Source organism: Bufo bufo, chromosome 8, assembly GCF_905171765.1.
Source record: "Bufo bufo chromosome 8, aBufBuf1.1, whole genome shotgun sequence".
Classification (NCBI taxonomy): domain Eukaryota; kingdom Metazoa; phylum Chordata; class Amphibia; order Anura; family Bufonidae; genus Bufo; species Bufo bufo.
The window spans coordinates 95,717,838-95,735,528 of record NC_053396.1 but is presented as its reverse complement, the minus strand read 5'-3'; the positions used below and the strand labels follow the sequence as shown (position 1 = coordinate 95,735,528).

Below are 17,691 nucleotides of genomic sequence, written 5' to 3'. Positions count from 1 at the left end.
GGGGCGGCGGAGTAACCCAAGACATCTCATGGTGGTGGAGGAGGCAAAGAAGATGTTGGGCTTAGTGTCCTTCATACATTGTATTTTTTTTTTGTAAGTAGAGGGTGCAATGACAGGGAGCTGCGATAGTGCCGCTCCCCATCATTGTACCCCTCAGATGCCACGTTCATACATGATTGCGGCATCTGAGAGTAATAACACAGTATAAAATTAACATAAATAAAAATTAAATCATACTTACCGCCTCCGTTTGCTTGCAACAGGCCGGCCGCTGTCATCTTGCTTGAAGATTGAAACCGCCCGAGATGACGTCACTACGCACAGGATTGTGGCCGCGATCTTCAATCAAGATGGCAGCAGCCGGCCCGTTGCGAGCAAATGGAGGAGGTAAGTATTATTTTTTTTGTTTTTTACACTATTTCAGATTAAATCGATTCGCTACTACGAAGCAGGAGGAAATTCGGCTTCGCGGTGAATCGAATTTATCTTGAAATTCTGATCAAATTCGCTCATCTCTAGTTTTCAGGTTACAAACTGTATTTGTTCTCCTGATCTAAGGCCCAGTCAAAAGTCTGCTGACCTAAACTCTTTGCATCATAAGGATCTATGATATGCGTTCCATAATACCCTCTGAATCTGACCTAAAGGAAACTTGTGAAACTGGGAGGGTTGTCTTGTTTGCACCTGCCCTTTTTACATAGCAGTTCCCTAAAGGTGGCCATACACATTAGTCTAAAGATTTTAATCAAAACAAACGTTCGTTGGTTGAACTTCAACAACACATGATCGTTTTAGCCAACAAATGAGAGACCATTTGATCTAGGGTAAGCTGCAAGGAGGCTATGGCATTCACTGGAGTGACACGGCCTCTCTAAGGAGTTGGTAGGTGAGGGTGCTGGATGTCAGATCACAACCAATCAGGTACTGATGACCTATCCTGAGGATAGGTCATCAGTTTAAAACATGCGTAAAACCACTTTAAAGGAGTTTTCCCAGGAAAATAAAGGTTTTTAAAACAGGACCACAAAGGGTTAAAAAAATAAACATAAGCCATACTTTCCCTGGCGATCCCTGCTGCTGCCATTCCAACACTGGTTCAGGCCTTGCTGCTCTTCACTTTCATGCTCAGGCACACATGCCAGGCATGCCAGGAAAGACCTGCTGATTCAATCACTGATTGGCAGGTGATTGGTGAGGATGAGTGAGTATGGTCTACTTTTTATTTTTAAACCAATAAAAAAAAAAATATATGTATATATACAGTACAGACCAAAAGTTTGGACACGCCTTCTCATTCAAAGAGTTTTCTTTATTTTCATGACTATGAAGATTGTAGATTCACACTGAAGGCATCAAAACTATGAATTAACACATGTGGAATTATATACATAACAAACAAGTGTGAAACAACTGAAAATATGTCATATTCTAGGTTCTTCAAAGTAGCCACCTTTTGCTTTGATTACTGCTTTGCACACTCTTGGCATTCTCTTGATGAGCTTCAAGAGGTAGTCCCCTGAAATGGTTTTCACTTCACAGGTGTGCCCTGTCAGGTTTAATAAGTGGGATTTCTTGCCTTATAAATGGGGTTGGGACCATCAGTGGCGTTGAGGAGAAGTCAGGTGGATACACAGCTGATAGTCCTACTGAATAGACTGTTAGAATTTGTATTATGGCAAGAAAAAAACAGCTAAGTAAAGAAAAACGAGTGGCCATCATTACTTTAAGAAATGAAGGTCAGTCAGTCAGCCGAAAAATTGGGAAAACTTTGAAAGTAAGGTCTATTTGACCATGAAGGAGAGTGATGGGGTGCTGCGCCAGATGACCTGGCCTCCACAGTCACCGGACCTGAACCCAATCGAGATGGTTTGGGGTGAGCTGGACCGCAGAGTGAAGGCAAAAGGGCCAACAAGTGCTAAGCATCTCTGGGAACTCCTTCAAGACTGTTGGAAGACCATTTCAGGGGACTACCTCTTGAAGCTCATCAAGAGAATGCCAAGAGTGTGCAAAGCAGTAATCAAAGCAAAAGGTGGCTGCTTTGAAGAACCTAGAATATGACATATTTTCAGTTGTTTCACACTTGTTTGTTATGTATATAATTCCACATGTGTTAATTCATAGTTTTGATGCCTTCATAGTCATGAAAATAAAGAAAACTCTTTGAATGAGAAGGTGTGTCCAAACTTTTGGTCTGTACGGTATATATATATTTTTCCCAGAAAACCTAATGTTTGTGTAATCTGTGTAGCTCTTAATAAAACTCTGCATTAAAATAAGGTCATCTGCAACAATGATCCATTACTGGTCCAGCTTAACGTTCTCCTGCAGGAGTTCCATATTGAAAAAATGGCTGACTGTGACTATAATAACTGACACAAGGATTACCCCAAACTTATTTTGTAGTGATAAAGAGTTTACTGTAATTACAGATATGAAAGAATTAGAAGATCAATTCAGCAGTGTCTGGTGCTTAGCCACACTGATCTCGAATTCTATTTGTATGCAATTATTTGTCCAAAGAAGGATAAGAGAATTACCTAGACCTTGTGCAGACAACTGTGGTGTTTTTGTGTTGTACCGATTTGTCATATGGCACCCACAGGAATTTATAGGTCCATACTGAGCTTCCATGTACCCATAGAGATGCAGTGTTTTGTTTAACATTGACTTCTGTGAAATATGTTAGAATACAATATGGCATGAGATTCCATATTATGGAGGTATTTTCTACCAACCTAGGGGAGAATATGATGCCTAACGGAGAGACACCATACAGCTGCATACCACTCCATAATGTGGTACTGTGGGGACTCTACACACCACCACAAAGTTTCTATGGACAAATCTATTCCATTAAGGATAAGAAAATTTATTCATAACGAACCAGATTCATAGCGAAGTTCCCAAAAATTCTTCCACCAAACAAATCCAAAGTTTTTCTGGTTTGCTTTGGTTGAATGGCATAAAACCATTTACTGTCCATGTTGGCAGGCAAAATGTAAAGGAAGGAAGAAGGGGAGGATGTGGGGGAGGGCTTGCCCCAATTGGCTCAGAGGCTGATGGACAGCCTGGATCAGCAAATCAGGGGGACAGCAGGCAGGGAGGTGCCTGTACAGGACGAGCAGAAAGCCATTTTGCATTGTACTTGTGATCTGGAAAAAAGGATCTACACTTCCATTCAAATTAAATTCTTGCAAGCACTGTGGAAAAGCTTGTTCGTGTTCGCCGCGGCGGGCGAACATATGCGATGTTCGGTCCGCCCCTATACGTCATCATTGAGCAAACTTTGACCCTGTACCAGTTTCTATTTACTGGCACCTCAGTGCGTTATAGCCATCTTACTGAATTTCTGCAAGATAACGAGTAGGATACAGCAGCAAACGCATTCACATCAGTAACGCAAATTATAACCGTGTTATTGAAAGCATTATTGCATCACAGCGTCTAGTTCAAACAATGTTTCCCACTACTGCAAATAAATTGCTTTGTAACCATACGAGTTTTTGTGAAAACGTCTTATTTTGAAAAAGCATTCAATTATTTTAGCGCAATAATAATATGGCAATCATAATGCCATTATCATAGCTGTGTTATTGAATATGTTGTACATTGCTGCAAGGTAATGGGTGGGAAGTATACAGCAGCATACACTTTCCATATCAGAAATGCAAATTATCACCATGTTACTGAAGGCAATACTGCATCACAGCGTTCAAGAAATGTTTTGCATCACTGCAAACAAACACATTTTAGTGAAGAACAGGTATTACTGCATCAGAGCGTGTTTCACTGCAAAAATTGCATTATTACCTATGTAAATTGTCAATACCAATGTGCAGTGTGTTTGTGGAAAGGGACAGATTCAGGACATTTAATTACACCTAGCTCTTTAAATTAGAGAAAAACCCTTGCAATTTTGCATTTAATAATCTGTGTATACCAAACCCATGACTTTTCATTTATAGAAGACCAGTGATTTTTTTCATTTATAGGCCTCATAATAAAATGTCTGGAAAATGGAAGAGTGCAAAATGAAAGGCCTCATCATCATAGCCCACAATGACACATCATAGTCTGGGTGCTAGCCAAAACATGCCATACCTAGGCCAAGCTTGGCTACCTCTAGTTCTGTACAAGTAACTCCTGTATGGTGTTTTTTCTCCACAAGGCCAGCACACAAAAGACACAACTGTTCAAGGGGTGTGCGGTTCTCCTGAGGTAATCACTCATTATGGGTAGGTTACGACCTTTATGATCCATTTTATTGGTCATTATTGAGGAAAAGGGCTATCTATAGGATATGGTTGCTTCATGGTTTAGCATCAGCTATTGATTTACAGTATTATTTGTCAAATTACTATTTATTATACACCTTGCAGTCTAGTAATTATTCTTTATAGCTTACCTCCATTGAGATTATACTTCCATATTTCCCACTGCCCCTCTCCCCTATCATGTGCAAAGTGAAGAGTTGCCATGCCATGTTAGAGCCAAGGCGAGAGTAACTAGACAGCCAATCACTTACTAAAGTTCATCAAGCAGCTAACATCCCGCTGGCTGTCTCTCTGCCAACTTCAACTGGGCAAGGTGATCAGTGACAATGGCAGGAACATCATGTTCATTATCTCCATTACCACAAGCAGCAGAAGCTGCAGCAGCAGCCAGTTCAGCATCATCAACATGGTGGAACAATTCTTTCATGTGCCATGCCAGGCTGAGGCAAATCAGCATGAGGAGATGTACAGCCTCATCACCCAGGTTCAGTCCTACCTGGACTCTGGACTTTCTCTAGACTGAGCATAATGTGTTTCCTGGCTACATGGACTTCTGGGCAGGCAGATGGGAACAGTGCCCCAAATAACCCAGTATGCTCTCTCTGTTCTCTCTTGCCCAGCCTCCAGTGTAGTCTCAGAGAGGAGGCAGGAGGTTACATAAGAGTTAATAATTCCTACTAGTTGTCAGTAGAGATGTCCCGAACTATTCGCCGGCGAACAGTTCCCTGCGAACATCACTTGTTCGTGTTCGCGGCGGCGGGTGAACATATGAGATGTTCGGTCCGCCCCTATACGTCATCATTGAGCAAACTTTGACCCTGTACTCACAGTCAGCAGACACATTCCAGCCAATCAGCATACCCTCCCTCCCAGACCCTCCCACCTCCTATCAAAAAGCAAGGACAGCATCCATCTTAGATTCATTCTGAAGCTGCAGTGTTAGTGAGAGCAGGGAGAGTGCTGCTGCTGCTGAATTAATAGGGAAATCGTTAGCTAGGCCAGTGTTCTGTGTCCATTCCAGTCCTCAAATACTCATCTGCTGTCAGGACAGTGTGAGGATGAACGGGTGAGGACCCCAAACTTTATTCAAGCGACGTTTTGGCCTGCTCAATGAGGCCTTTCTCAAGCTGAGAAAGGCCTCATTGAGCAGGCCGAAACGTCGCTTGAATAAAGTTTGGGGTCCTCACCCGTTCACTCTATACTGGAAGCAGGGGCGTAGCTAGAAATGCATGGGCCCCATAGCAAAAAAAATTATGGTCCCCCCCCCCCATAACAGTGTCCCTGACAGTGACTGACCCCCAACAGGGGGTGGAGGCCGACAACTATTGTAAGACGGACCCCGCGTTCCTTATGTAAGTGAGCTTAAAGGGAACCTGTCACCAAAAAATCACTTATTAAGCTGTTAATAGTACCTTATAGTGCTGCATAGTAGTTTCCTAATGCACTTTTTCTTCATTTAGCCTCCTTGAGAAATCGATGTTTTATTCAGTCGCTGCCCCCTGCTTCAAGTCAGGTTTGAAGTCAAGGGGGCAGCGGCCTAGGCGTCTCCAATCCTGCTCTCCCCGCCTCCCGCCGCCTTTATTGACACGCCGGATCTCAGTGCCGGGACCGCGCTCCCAGCCCGCATGCGCAGTAAAGGGCTGCTGTATCCTGTAGCGCGATCCCGGCTCCGGCTCGTACACTCAGCCGGCTTCAGTTTCGCTACTGCGCATGCGCCCGCCAGCCTTACATACTAGCGCAGTTACAGAAGATGCTGGGCGCATGCACAGTAGCGAAACTGAAGCCGGCTGAGTGTACGAGCCGGAGCCGGGATCGCGCTACAGGCTACAGCAGCCCTTTACTGCGCATGCGGGCTGGGAGCGCGGTCCCGGCACTGAGATCCGGCGTGTCAATAAAGGCGGCGGGGAGAGCAGGATTGGAGACGCCTAGGCCGCTGCCCCCTTGACTTCAAACCTGACTTGAAGCAGGGGGCAGCGACTGAATAAAACATCGATTTCTCAAGGAGGCTAGATGCGGCTAAATGAAGAAAAAGTGCATTAGGAAACTACTATGCAGCACTATAAGGTACTACATACTAGTACATACTTTGCACAAGTTTATTATTTACAACTTAAAGGGAACCCTTCACCAAAAAAATTGCTTATTAAGCTGTTAATAGTATTTTTTGGTGACAGGTTCCCTTTAAGTTGTAAATAATAAACTTGTGCAAAGTATGTACTAGTATGTATACTACTATCTAATAATCCTTATCTATCACTTGACACTTCACTAACTTACTGGGGACAGTCAGGACTCCTCTACACGCCAGACTTTTTCTTTTTACTGTGGCAGACTGCTGGCAGTGCACAAAAGATCAGAATCCATTCACTTCTGTATTGATGACACATCCTGAAGATCAATTAGGTAGGCACACTGGGCACGGGGGGGCGGGCAGGCAGGCTCCCGCTCTTCACATTCAAAATAGGCAGCCGGCGGCATCGTAACGTGACGTCACTTCACTCCGTCACGCCGCACGTGCATGGCTGGCAGTGCAGGAGGCGGAGCACAGGGGTGTGATTAGGCTGTGCCCAGGCGCCTATGGGTACGCCCCTGTTCCGGCCCCCTCCACCACCTACCTCATCTTCTGCCCCGGGCCCGCCTGCTCCAGTCCTGAGTCCTGACTTGACGCAGCTTCCCCCCAGCCAGGCCTGAGCCGCGGACCGCCCACGCCCCACCCACTACACTGGGCGGGCGGTCGGGCCTGGCTGCCAGTGCGTGTGTGTGTGTTAATAAAAAAAAAATAATAATAAATTAATGCGATCCGGACGGGCCCCCAGTGGCGTAGGGCCCCATAGCCACTGCTATGGTTGCTATGGCGATCCCTACGCCACTGACTGGAAGTGCTGCCTCATCATTCGTTTGATATATTTCGTGGAGGAAGAGCCGACCTCTGTGGGGACTTTGCACCCGGTACATCATATCTGACTGTGCTGCTGCACATTTGTGTTTATATATATATATATATATATATATATTGCAGTTGCCTGCCCGTGTGTGAGAGGCCACAGGCCCACAGACTTTACTGTGTGCACACCACTCATATCGGGTGGCACAGTACCTTGCAGATAAAAAAGTCATTTAATTTTTTTCTCTGTAATATAATTGCAGTTGCCTGTCAGTGTGTGTCAGGCCCACTGACTGAACTGTGCCCACTGCCAGTGCCCACCACTCATATCGGTTGTCACAGTACCTTGCAGATAAAAAAGTCATTTCATTTTTTCTCTGTAATATAATTGCAGTTGCCTGTCAGTGAGTGTTAGGCCCACAGACTGTACTGTGCCCACTGCCCACCACTCATATTGGGTGGCACAGTACCTTGCAGATACAAAAGTCATTTAATTTTTTCTCTGTAATATAATTGCAGTTGCCTGTCAGTGTGTGTCAGGTCCACTGACTGTACTGTGCCCACTGCCAGTGCCCACCACTCATATCGGTTGGCACAGTACCTTGCAGATAAAAAAGTCATTTAATTTTTTATCTGTAATATAATTGCAGTTGCCTGTCAGTGAGTGTCAGGTCCACAGACTGTACTGTGCCCACTGCCCACCACTCATATTGGGTGGCACAGTACCTTGCAGATAAAAAAGTAATTTCATTTTTTCTCTGTAATATAATTGCAGTTGCCTGCCAGTGTGTGTTAGGCCCACTGACTGTACTGTGCCCACTGCCAGTGCCCACCACTCATATCGGGTGGCACAGTACCTTGCAGATAAAAAAGTAATTTCATTTTTTCTCTGTAATATAATTGCAGTTGCCTGCCAGTGTGTGTCAGGCCCACTGACTGTACTGTGCCCACTGCCAGTTCCCACCACTCATATCGGGTGGCACAGTACCTTGCAGATAAAAAAGTCATTTAATTTTTTCTCTGTAATATAATTACAGTTGCCTGCCAGTGAGTGTCAGGCCCACAGACTGTACTGTGCCCACTGCCCACCACTCATATCGGGTGGCACAGTAGCTTGCACGCATAGTACCACTAATCTAAAAAAAAAATGACAGGCAGAGGCAGGCCACCCCTCAGGGGCCGTCGTGGTCGTGGTGCTGTGATTTCCTTTGGCCCTAGAATAATGCCCAGTGTTCAGAGGCCACGTACCCTGAACTCGAAAGGTTCTGAGGACATAGTTGACTGGGTTACACAGGACACCCAGGGGCTATTCCACATCCCGGATATGACAGTGTCACGCCGTCTTGGGGTTGACTTGCCTGAAAGCAGAGAGTCACACCGGACCAGCACTCCTGTCCGCCCTGAACGCACAGGTGGATCAGTTGCTGACCCCGCACCAACTGGAGATCGGCAAAGTGGTGTGTGACAACGGAAGCAATTTGTTGGCGGCATTGAATTTGGGCAAGTTGACACATGTGCCATGCATGGCACATGTATTGAATCTGATCGTACAACGCTTTGTGCATAAGTACCCAGGCTTATAGGACGTCCTCAAGCAGGCCAGGAAGGTGTGTGGCCATTTCAGGCGTTCCTACACGGCCATGGCACACTTTTCCGATATTCAGCGGCAAAACAACATGCCAGTGAGGCGCTTGATTTGCGACAGCCACGTTGGAATTCAACACTCTTAATGTTCTACCGCCTGCTCCAACAAGAAAAAGCCGTCAACGAGTATTTGTATGACCGGGGTGCTAGCACAGCCTCTGTAGAGCTGGGTATTTTTTTGCCACGTTACTGGATGCTCATGCGCAATGCCTGTAGGCTCATGCGTCCTTTTCAGGAGGTGACAAACCTAGTCAGTCGCACCAAAGGCACCATCAGCGACATCATCCCATTTGTTTTCTTCCTGGAGCGTGCCCTGCGAAGAGTGCTGGATCAGGCCGTAGATGAGCGTGAAGAGGAAGAGGAAGAGTTATGGTCACCATCACCACCAGAAACAGCCTTATCATCATTGCTTGCTGGACCTACGACAACGCTGGAAGAGGAGTCTCAGGAAGAGGAGTCAGAGGAGGAATGTGGCTTTGAGGAGGAGGAAGACCAACCACAGCAGGCATCCCAGGGTGCTCGTTGTCACCTATCTGGTACCCGTGGTGTTGTACGTGGCTGGGGGAAGAACAGACCTTCAATGAGATCAGTGAGGATGAGGAACGGGACATGAGTAGCTCGGCATCCAACCTTGTGCAAATGGGGTCTTTCATGCTGTCATGCCTGTTGAGGGACCCTCGTATAAAAAGGCTGAAGGAGAACGACCTGTACTGGGTGGCCACGCTACTAGACCCCCGGTATAAGCAGAAAGTGGCTGAAATGTTACCGAATTACCGGAAGTCGGAAAGGATGCAGCAGTTCCAAAACAAGTTAAAAAGTATGCTTTACACAGCGTATAAGGGTGATGTCACAGCACAACGGGAATCTAACAGGGGAAGAGGTAAAAGTAATCCTCCTCCTACCATGACCACGCCGGTAAGGACAGGACGCTTTACAGACGTGTTGTTGATGGAGGACATGCAGAGCTTTTTAAGTCCTACGCATCTCCACAGCCCTTCGGGGTCCACCCTCAGAGAACGACCCGACCGACAGGTAGCAGACTACCTCGCCTTAAATGCAGATATCGACACTCTGAGGAGCAATGAACCCCTTGACTACTGGGTATGCAGGCTTGATCTGTGGCCTGAGCTATCCCAATTTGCGATAGAACTTCTGGCCTGCCCCGCTTCAAGTGTCCTGTCAGAAAGGACCTTCAGCGCAGCAGGAGGTATTGTCACTGAGAAGAGAAGTCGCCTAGGTCAAAAAAGTCTAGATCACTTCACCTTTATTAAGATGAATGAGGCATGGATCCCGAAGGGACTGACAGTGGGGGATGCATTTGACTAAAAAAGGCCTGATGAGATGCCTTGGGCTAAAAATGGTCCACACGCTGCTGTATTTAATCTCTGCATGCCGGATGATTTGCGTGACTTCTCCGCCACCAACTAGTGTTCAAGCCGCAATGTTTTCGTGCACTTTCTGCCTGGAAAACACCAATTTTTCCGGCCGCTGCTATAGCGGCTGCAACAATACCAAGTTTTTCAGGCATGTGTACATGCCTCATTTTTCTGGCCTCTGCACTGTGGCTGCAAAAACAAAACAAAAAAAAAGGCACATACATGTGTCAATTCCCCTTCATGATCATTACCTTGTTGTGGTGAAGGGGCTTGCGTATTACAATGAAGTGATCACCTCTATGAGTGTGTTGGCAATGGCAATGTTGGCACACCCCAGATGATAAGGTCGTTGCTTCATTGTGAACAGACCAAAAGCGATCGGCTGGATAATTTTGCATAGAAAAAACATAAATTTTCTTTGTGATCATCTAAGGTGATCATTAAAGCCTACTAGGCCAACAATGGGCCCACACTGCAGAATCATTGTTTTCTGGGTCACTTAACTGTCACTGAACTACCTCAGCACGACCATAGACTTTGAAAAACCGCCATCGCCTGCAATCTCCCAAACGTGCGCACGAGCACAGTCATCACTACACCAAGATTGACGCATAGAGGAATAAAATTTATGTCATGAGTGTGTCAAATATTGACAACTCTTTGCGGTTGTCTAAAATCTATTCGATACATGTCCCCTGATAGGGGACGTAACAGGGATTAAACTGATAAGAATAGTACTACTTAACACACCACTCATATAGGGTGGCACAGTACATTGCACGGCGCACGCGCAGTGCCCCAAATTGGAGGTAAGAGGACCGACCAACCATCTTTTTCCATCTCCCGGTTCCTAAAATCTATTCCATACACCGGCCCCTGATAGGGGACAAAACAGAGATTAAACTGGTAAGAACAGATTTTTTTTAATAAAAAAAAAAGAGGACAGCCTCTGCGGAGCTGGGTATTTTTTGGGCGCGTTACTGAATGCTCATGCACAATGGCTGTAGGCTCATGCGTCCTTTTGCGGAGGTGACAAACCTGGTCAGTCAAACCCAAGGCAACATCATCGACCTCATCCCATATACGTTTTTTCTGGAGCGTGCCCTGCGAAGAGTGCTGGATCAGGCTGTAGATGAGCATGAAGAGGAAGAGTTGTGGTCACCATCACCACCAGAAACAGCCTTGTCGTCGTCGATTGCTGGACCTGCGGCAACGCAGAGAGAGGAGTCTGAAGAAGAGGAGTCAGAGGAGGAAGGTGGCTTTGAGGAGGTGGAAGACCAACCACAGCAGGCGTCCCAGGGGGCTTGTTGTCACCTTTCGGGGACCCTTGGTGTTGTACGTGGCTGGGTGGAGGAAGAGACCTTCAATGACGTCAGTGAGGACAAGGAACAGGACATGGCTAGCTTGGTATCCAACCTTGTGCAAATGGGGAGTTTGAGGTTGTGCAAATGGACTGTTTGTGGTTGTTTGCGGTGCGTTAAACGGGGAGTTTGGTCTGTCAGAGTTTGGTCTGTCACTGTGAAGCGGGTGTAACCCTTACACTACCTGATCGATACAACATCATACCTGATCGTATACACACACTGGATGTTTTAACCCCTTAGTGACCAAGCCTGTTTGGGCCTTTATGACCAAGCGTTTTTCTTCCTTTTTTCATGGTCTCGTTCCAAGAGCTATAACTTTTGTATTTTTTCATCTATATAGCTTTATGAGGGCTTGTTTTTTACGGGACAAGTTGTAGTTTTTAATAGCGCCATTTTGGGGTACACATAACTTTCTGATTAACTTTTATTAACTCTTTCTGGGAGGGAGATGGGGAAAAATAGCAATACTGCCACTGCGTTATTACATTATAAATTTTATGGCGTTCATTTTTCGGTACAAATAACATAATATCTTTATTCTCTGGGTCAGTACGATTACATTGATATTAAATACTTATAATTTTGTTTACATTTTACAACTTTTTTTGCAATAAAACCCCTTTTATTACCAAAAAAATGATTTTGCATTGCCACTTCACAAGACCCATAACTTTTTTTAATTTTTTTTATATGGAATTGTGTGAGGGCTTGATTTTTGAAAGACGACTTGTATTTTTCATTGGTATGATTTTGGAGTAAATGCCGCTTTTTGATCGCTTGTTATTACGTTTTTTTCGGTGGAAACTAAGAATAAATTCGAAATTCTGTCTTTTTTTTTTACGGCGTTCACCATAGGGGATAATTTATGCAATATTTATGTAGTCCCGGTCGGTACGGACGCAGCAATACCAAACATATGGGGGATATTTTCTTTTTGCAATTTTTTTCATTGAAAAGCGTATTTTCAATGGAAAAAAAAGCATATTTTTTTATTTTATGGAATTTTTTTTATTTAATAAATGTGTATTTTTTTTCTATTTTTTTTACTACTTAATAGTCCCACAAGGGGACTATAATATACAGTATTTTGATTGCTTTCAAAATGTAATGCTTTATCTCTATAATGCATTGCATTTCAATAGCAATGCTATTCAAACATTGACCAGCAGGCTGCGCCAGAGAGGCACAGCCTGCTGGAGGTAACGGAAGACAGGCTCGGGGCCCTGATCGGAAGCAAGGTAAGCTTCCCAACACATCAGCACCCCGCGATCGCATTTTTGGGGTGCTGATGGGAGACAGAGGGAGACCGCTCCCTCTGTCACCACTTTACATGCAGAGGGTGCCATTGCGCCCGGCATGTAAAGGGTTAAACAGCAGGAGTGCCGATCCGGGCTGTTAGAGCAGGGACCCTGCTCTCATGTGAGAGCCAGGTCCGCGCTCCCCGCTGCACGGGGGAGCCATGCAGCGCTTAGACTGGGCCGCCGTAAAAACGCGGCGGCCCAGCCTAAGGTCCCTTAGTGACCGCCGTAAAAACACATATGGGTGGTCACTAAGGGGTTAAAGCACGTTATTCCAAACAATTTAGGAATGTTAGGTGATTTATGCCCTTTATGGATTAAAACCCGACTCTGCGTCAACTACGTAATTTTCCATGGGAGTTTTGCCGGCATGCCACAGTCCAGGTGTTAGTCCCCTTGAAACAACTTTTCCATCACTATTGTGGCCAGAAAGAATCCCTGTGGGTTTTAAAATTCGCCTGCCTATTGAAGTCTATGGCGGTTCGCCCGGTTCGCCCGTTCGCGAACATTTGCGGAAATTCGCGTTCGGAAAATTTTATGTTCACGACATCTCTAGTTGTCAGTTGGAGTTCATGGAAAGGTGAACTTTTGACATTTGTTCACATATTGCAATACTGCATAGTTGCCATTGTTGCTGTGGTGCTGTGCTGGGGGGCTGATGGGACCCAGTGCCAGGGTGGCTTTGTCTAGCAGCAGGAGTGATGTTTGACTGCTGGGTCCTGCTGCCTGCTGGTACAGTGCTGCAGCAGGTTGCTGCATGGTGCCGCGCCAAATTAGAGCATGTCCCACTCGAGGAGGCAATCTTGGCTGGGGAGTGGGCTTATGCATTTTTATCAAAATCAGGGGGCTGTATACTATTTATTACGCTGAGAAGTGATGTCAATTGTGCTGAGAAACATTTATAGATCAATGCATAGCATGTGGATGTGCAATCCATGCTTTTTCCTTTTTTTTTTTTTTTATTAGAGAGGGTTTGCAGTGTAGCAGGGGATGTTGTGACACCCAAATAGATGAAGTTGTCTTCACACTTCTCCAGCTGAAGCCAATGAATACCTCTGCCCTTGCTGATGGTGTTCCATCATGCCACTGCCACTATCTGCCTGCTTGCCTGTTCTGCACTGTATGGCTGTTGTTGCTGTCACCACACCACTGCCACTGTCTTCTCTCCTACCATCATGTTCTCTACCGTATGGCTTCTGCTGCTGCTATCATGTCACTGCCTGACTGCTTACCATCATGTTCTGCACTGTATGGCTGCTGCCATCATGCCACTGCTGCTGTAAGCCTGCCTACCATCATGGTCCATACAGTATGGCTGCTGCCATCATGCCACTGTCTGCCTGCCTGCCTACTATCTTGTTCTCTACTGTATGGCTGCTGCTGATATTCCCTGCTGCTAATTCCCTACTGCCACTTCCATAATTACTACTGTCAATACAATTACTGCTACACAGTCACCACAACTACTACTACTACCCCTAAATGGCTGCACACTCATCTAGTGTCTTATCTGTTCCATGCTGTGCTGCTACTTCTGCCACAACTATTACGGCCATATGCCACTATTACCCTACCCTTTCCACATCCACACTGCATAGCTGCTGCTCCCAATTGAAAGGGAGAATTTTTCTAAGGCTAGTTTCACACTAGCGTTTATAGATATTGCAGGCTGTTCTGTACTGTATGGCTGCTGCTGCCATCATGCCACTGCTGCTGTCAGCCTACCTACCAATCTGTTCCATACAGTATGGTTTCTGCCATCATGCTACTGCCATTGTCTGCCTGCCTACCATCATGTTCTTTACTGTATAGCTGCTACTACCACCGTAGCTGCTATTCCCTGCTGCTAATCCCCTACTGTAACTTTCATTATGCCTGTCAACACCATTACTGCTACAGTCACCACCACTACTACTACCCCTAAATGGCTGCACACACATCTAGCCCCTTGTCTGTTCCACACTATGCTGCTATTGCTGCTGCTACTATTGCAGCCACATGCAATTATTTACACACTGTACAGGTGCTGCTCCCAAAAGGGATAATTTTTATTTGCAACAAATCAATTTGGATTCAAACCAAACTTTTAGAAAAATTTGCCAAATCAGAAAAGAAGTAAATCTTAGGAAGTTCACTAATCTCTATTTTCCATGTTCACCCGGTTTAAGATGCATTTTTAGTTGAGGTGCAATAGACCTCAGCTGACTAAGGGCTCATGCACACGAACCTATTTTCTTTCCGTATCCGTTCTGTTTGTTTTGTGGACAGTATACGGAACCATTCATTTCAATGGGTCCGCAAAAAAAACGGAAGTTACTTTGTGTGCATTCCGTTTCTGTGTGTCCATATTTCCATTCCGCAAAAAAATTTAACATGTCCTATTATTGTCCACATTACGGATAAGGTTAGGACTGTTCTATTAGGGGCCAGATGTTCAGTTCCGCAAAATACGGAACGCACACGGACGTCATCCGTATTTTATGCGAATCGGTTTTTTTCCGGACTGCAAAATACATACCGCCGTGTGCATGAGCCCTAATACTGTAGATTAAAGGGATTTTGTCACCAGGATTAACAATATGTAGATATTTATATGTGCCCATTAGTCTTCATGCAGTGTTTACAATGATCCCTCTGTTTATGCTCTGTGTGCCTTATATTCTTATAAAAAGCGATCTTATTCATATGTAAATCACCTCTGTCAGGAGCTCAAGGGGTTGTCCCACGATCTCCTGGAGCCCAGCACTGCCCATCGATCCAGAGCCCAGCACCGCCTACTACCTAATTTATTCACTGCACTATCCTGACGTCATGTAATCTCTGCTCCGTAGTCTCGCACAGGCGCAGTGGACACTGTAGTCTGTGCCCATGCGGACTACTGGCACCGGCTTCAACTTGTCCACTGCGCATGCGCCGGCTCGCTTTTTATAAGAATATAAGGCACACAGAGCATAAACAGAGGGATCATTGTAAACACTGCATGAAGACTAATGGGCACATATAAATATCTACAGATCGTTAATCCAGGTAACAGAATCCCTTTAAGGTTTTTTATGAGTTTTAATCAAGTATTGATATGTAATTCCAGACATGACAATTTTATCATAAAACTTCATGTCATGAGTATGGTATGAATGTAGATGACATTATGAAATGTAAGAATGTCGAATGAAAATCAAGTTTTAATTGCAGTCGAATGCAATTCAACCATGTTTCAATTAACATATATTCAGTTCTCAGGGTCAGTGCAGTCCTACCTGATAAATCTCCACTGATCAGCCCTTAGAACTATCTACTATTTGTTTAAATTTTACTGTGGGGGAACTGCATGAATGTGCAGTATGGTTGTAAAATGTAACAAGAGATAAAATTCTCCTAAAGCTTTGAAACTGCATTACTATAAAGCATTGCATTACAAGAACACTTAACAAATACTTGAAAACCATAAATAGAAAAATACAGTTTAATGTTCTGAACCTCACAAGCTATTAAGTTCTAAAAGTGTGAAACATATTTAACTGCCATGAAAATGTATTTGAGTGTATTTTAACATGTTTACCTGGTTTATCGCTGCTGTTGACGCCATAACTCGTGGCTGATAGCATGATGATAAAGAAAAAAGACAGTCCCAATCTCAATGAACTTATCCGAACAACTACAGGGTGCAGCTTCTTTATCGACTTGCTCTCAAACAACATCTTATCTTCTGCATATATGTCCTTTTAGTGAAGGGCGTCTAGTTCATGTGGAGGTTCTAAGACAAAAAGAAAAACAGACCTACAGTATGGTAGCTGCCCTTATGTCTACATAGAAAAATACCCTCTTCATCATTAATCTCATGATTCTGAATACCTCTACTTGTTTCAGTTTCCTTACTGTCCTTCCTGCCACATGAAAAACCCCTAGACACATTTCCTGTTATTTAAGTTTCCGTGAATCACCGCACATTATGTTTAAGTTAAATACTTTGCCATAATTCGCATGTAGTTATGTGTATGAAACATGTACCTCCTCTGGAGGAGAAATAGTGTGCAATAAAACAAAGGAAGGCAGATCTATCAAACTTCTGTTCTATCTATTCTTTTTCTTTCTATTTTTTATATTTCACACTATACAGCATATGCTGTGCACAAGGGAGTAACTAAAGGGTCACAGTCCCAGATGCAAAATTGAGACTGCATCAAATAAATATTAATATATAGTGTCCTAATAATTAGCTATAAAGCAGCCTTATATATGGGGTCACATAGTATCCAGGCAAATAATATTAAACATTTAGGTCTAGCGTAGTAAAAGGGTCAATGTCTCTATCCCTGGTGGTTTAGGGCACTTAAGGTGTTAATGTCTGTAAGACTCTGTATGCGTAGTGGTCTAGGGCAGTGAAGGTGTTAATTTCAAAATAACTGGTTATCATGGGCAGTGAAGTGGGCCAACTGCAGTAACCCTGGTGGTCTAGGGCAGTGAGAGGATTAATGTAAGGATACCTGTTGGAGGTCAGTGGAAGGGGTAAGAGTGGTTTTCCAAGATTATAAAATATCTTCCTGAAACAATGCCAAACCTCAGACTGTGCATGGCATTACCGTTCAGCTGCAATACAACACACAACCCGTGGACATGTGATCATTGCTTTTAGAAGAAAGAAACAATGTTTTTCTAATCTGAATAATCCAATTCAAATTTCAGTGGTTACTAGGCTCCCCAGACTCATGAGGGGACAGACGTCATGAGGTTAGGGGGACCTGTTCTAGATTTCCGATTTGATACCAATTATTTCAGAACTGTAGTGAAGATTTTCATTCTCATGGGCATTAGCCCTTTTTATGCTGCTTAGTGCCAATAAAACCTATATTG

At 44.5% G+C, this 17,691-nt stretch overlaps 1 protein-coding gene across 1 annotated transcript in view; it reads right to left on the bottom strand.

The window, feature by feature from the left end:
• The window catches only part of IL2RG (interleukin 2 receptor subunit gamma), a 53,137-nt gene extending 36,467 nt beyond the window's left edge, over window positions 1-16,670 (bottom strand). Inside the window, exon 1 of the mRNA XM_040405630.1 lies at window positions 16,400-16,670. Within this exon, the coding sequence (XP_040261564.1) occupies window positions 16,400-16,538 (139 nt within the window). The 5' untranslated portion in view covers window positions 16,539-16,670. The remainder of the gene's footprint in view (window positions 1-16,399) is intronic.
• Window positions 16,671-17,691: the final 1,021 nt, after the last annotated feature.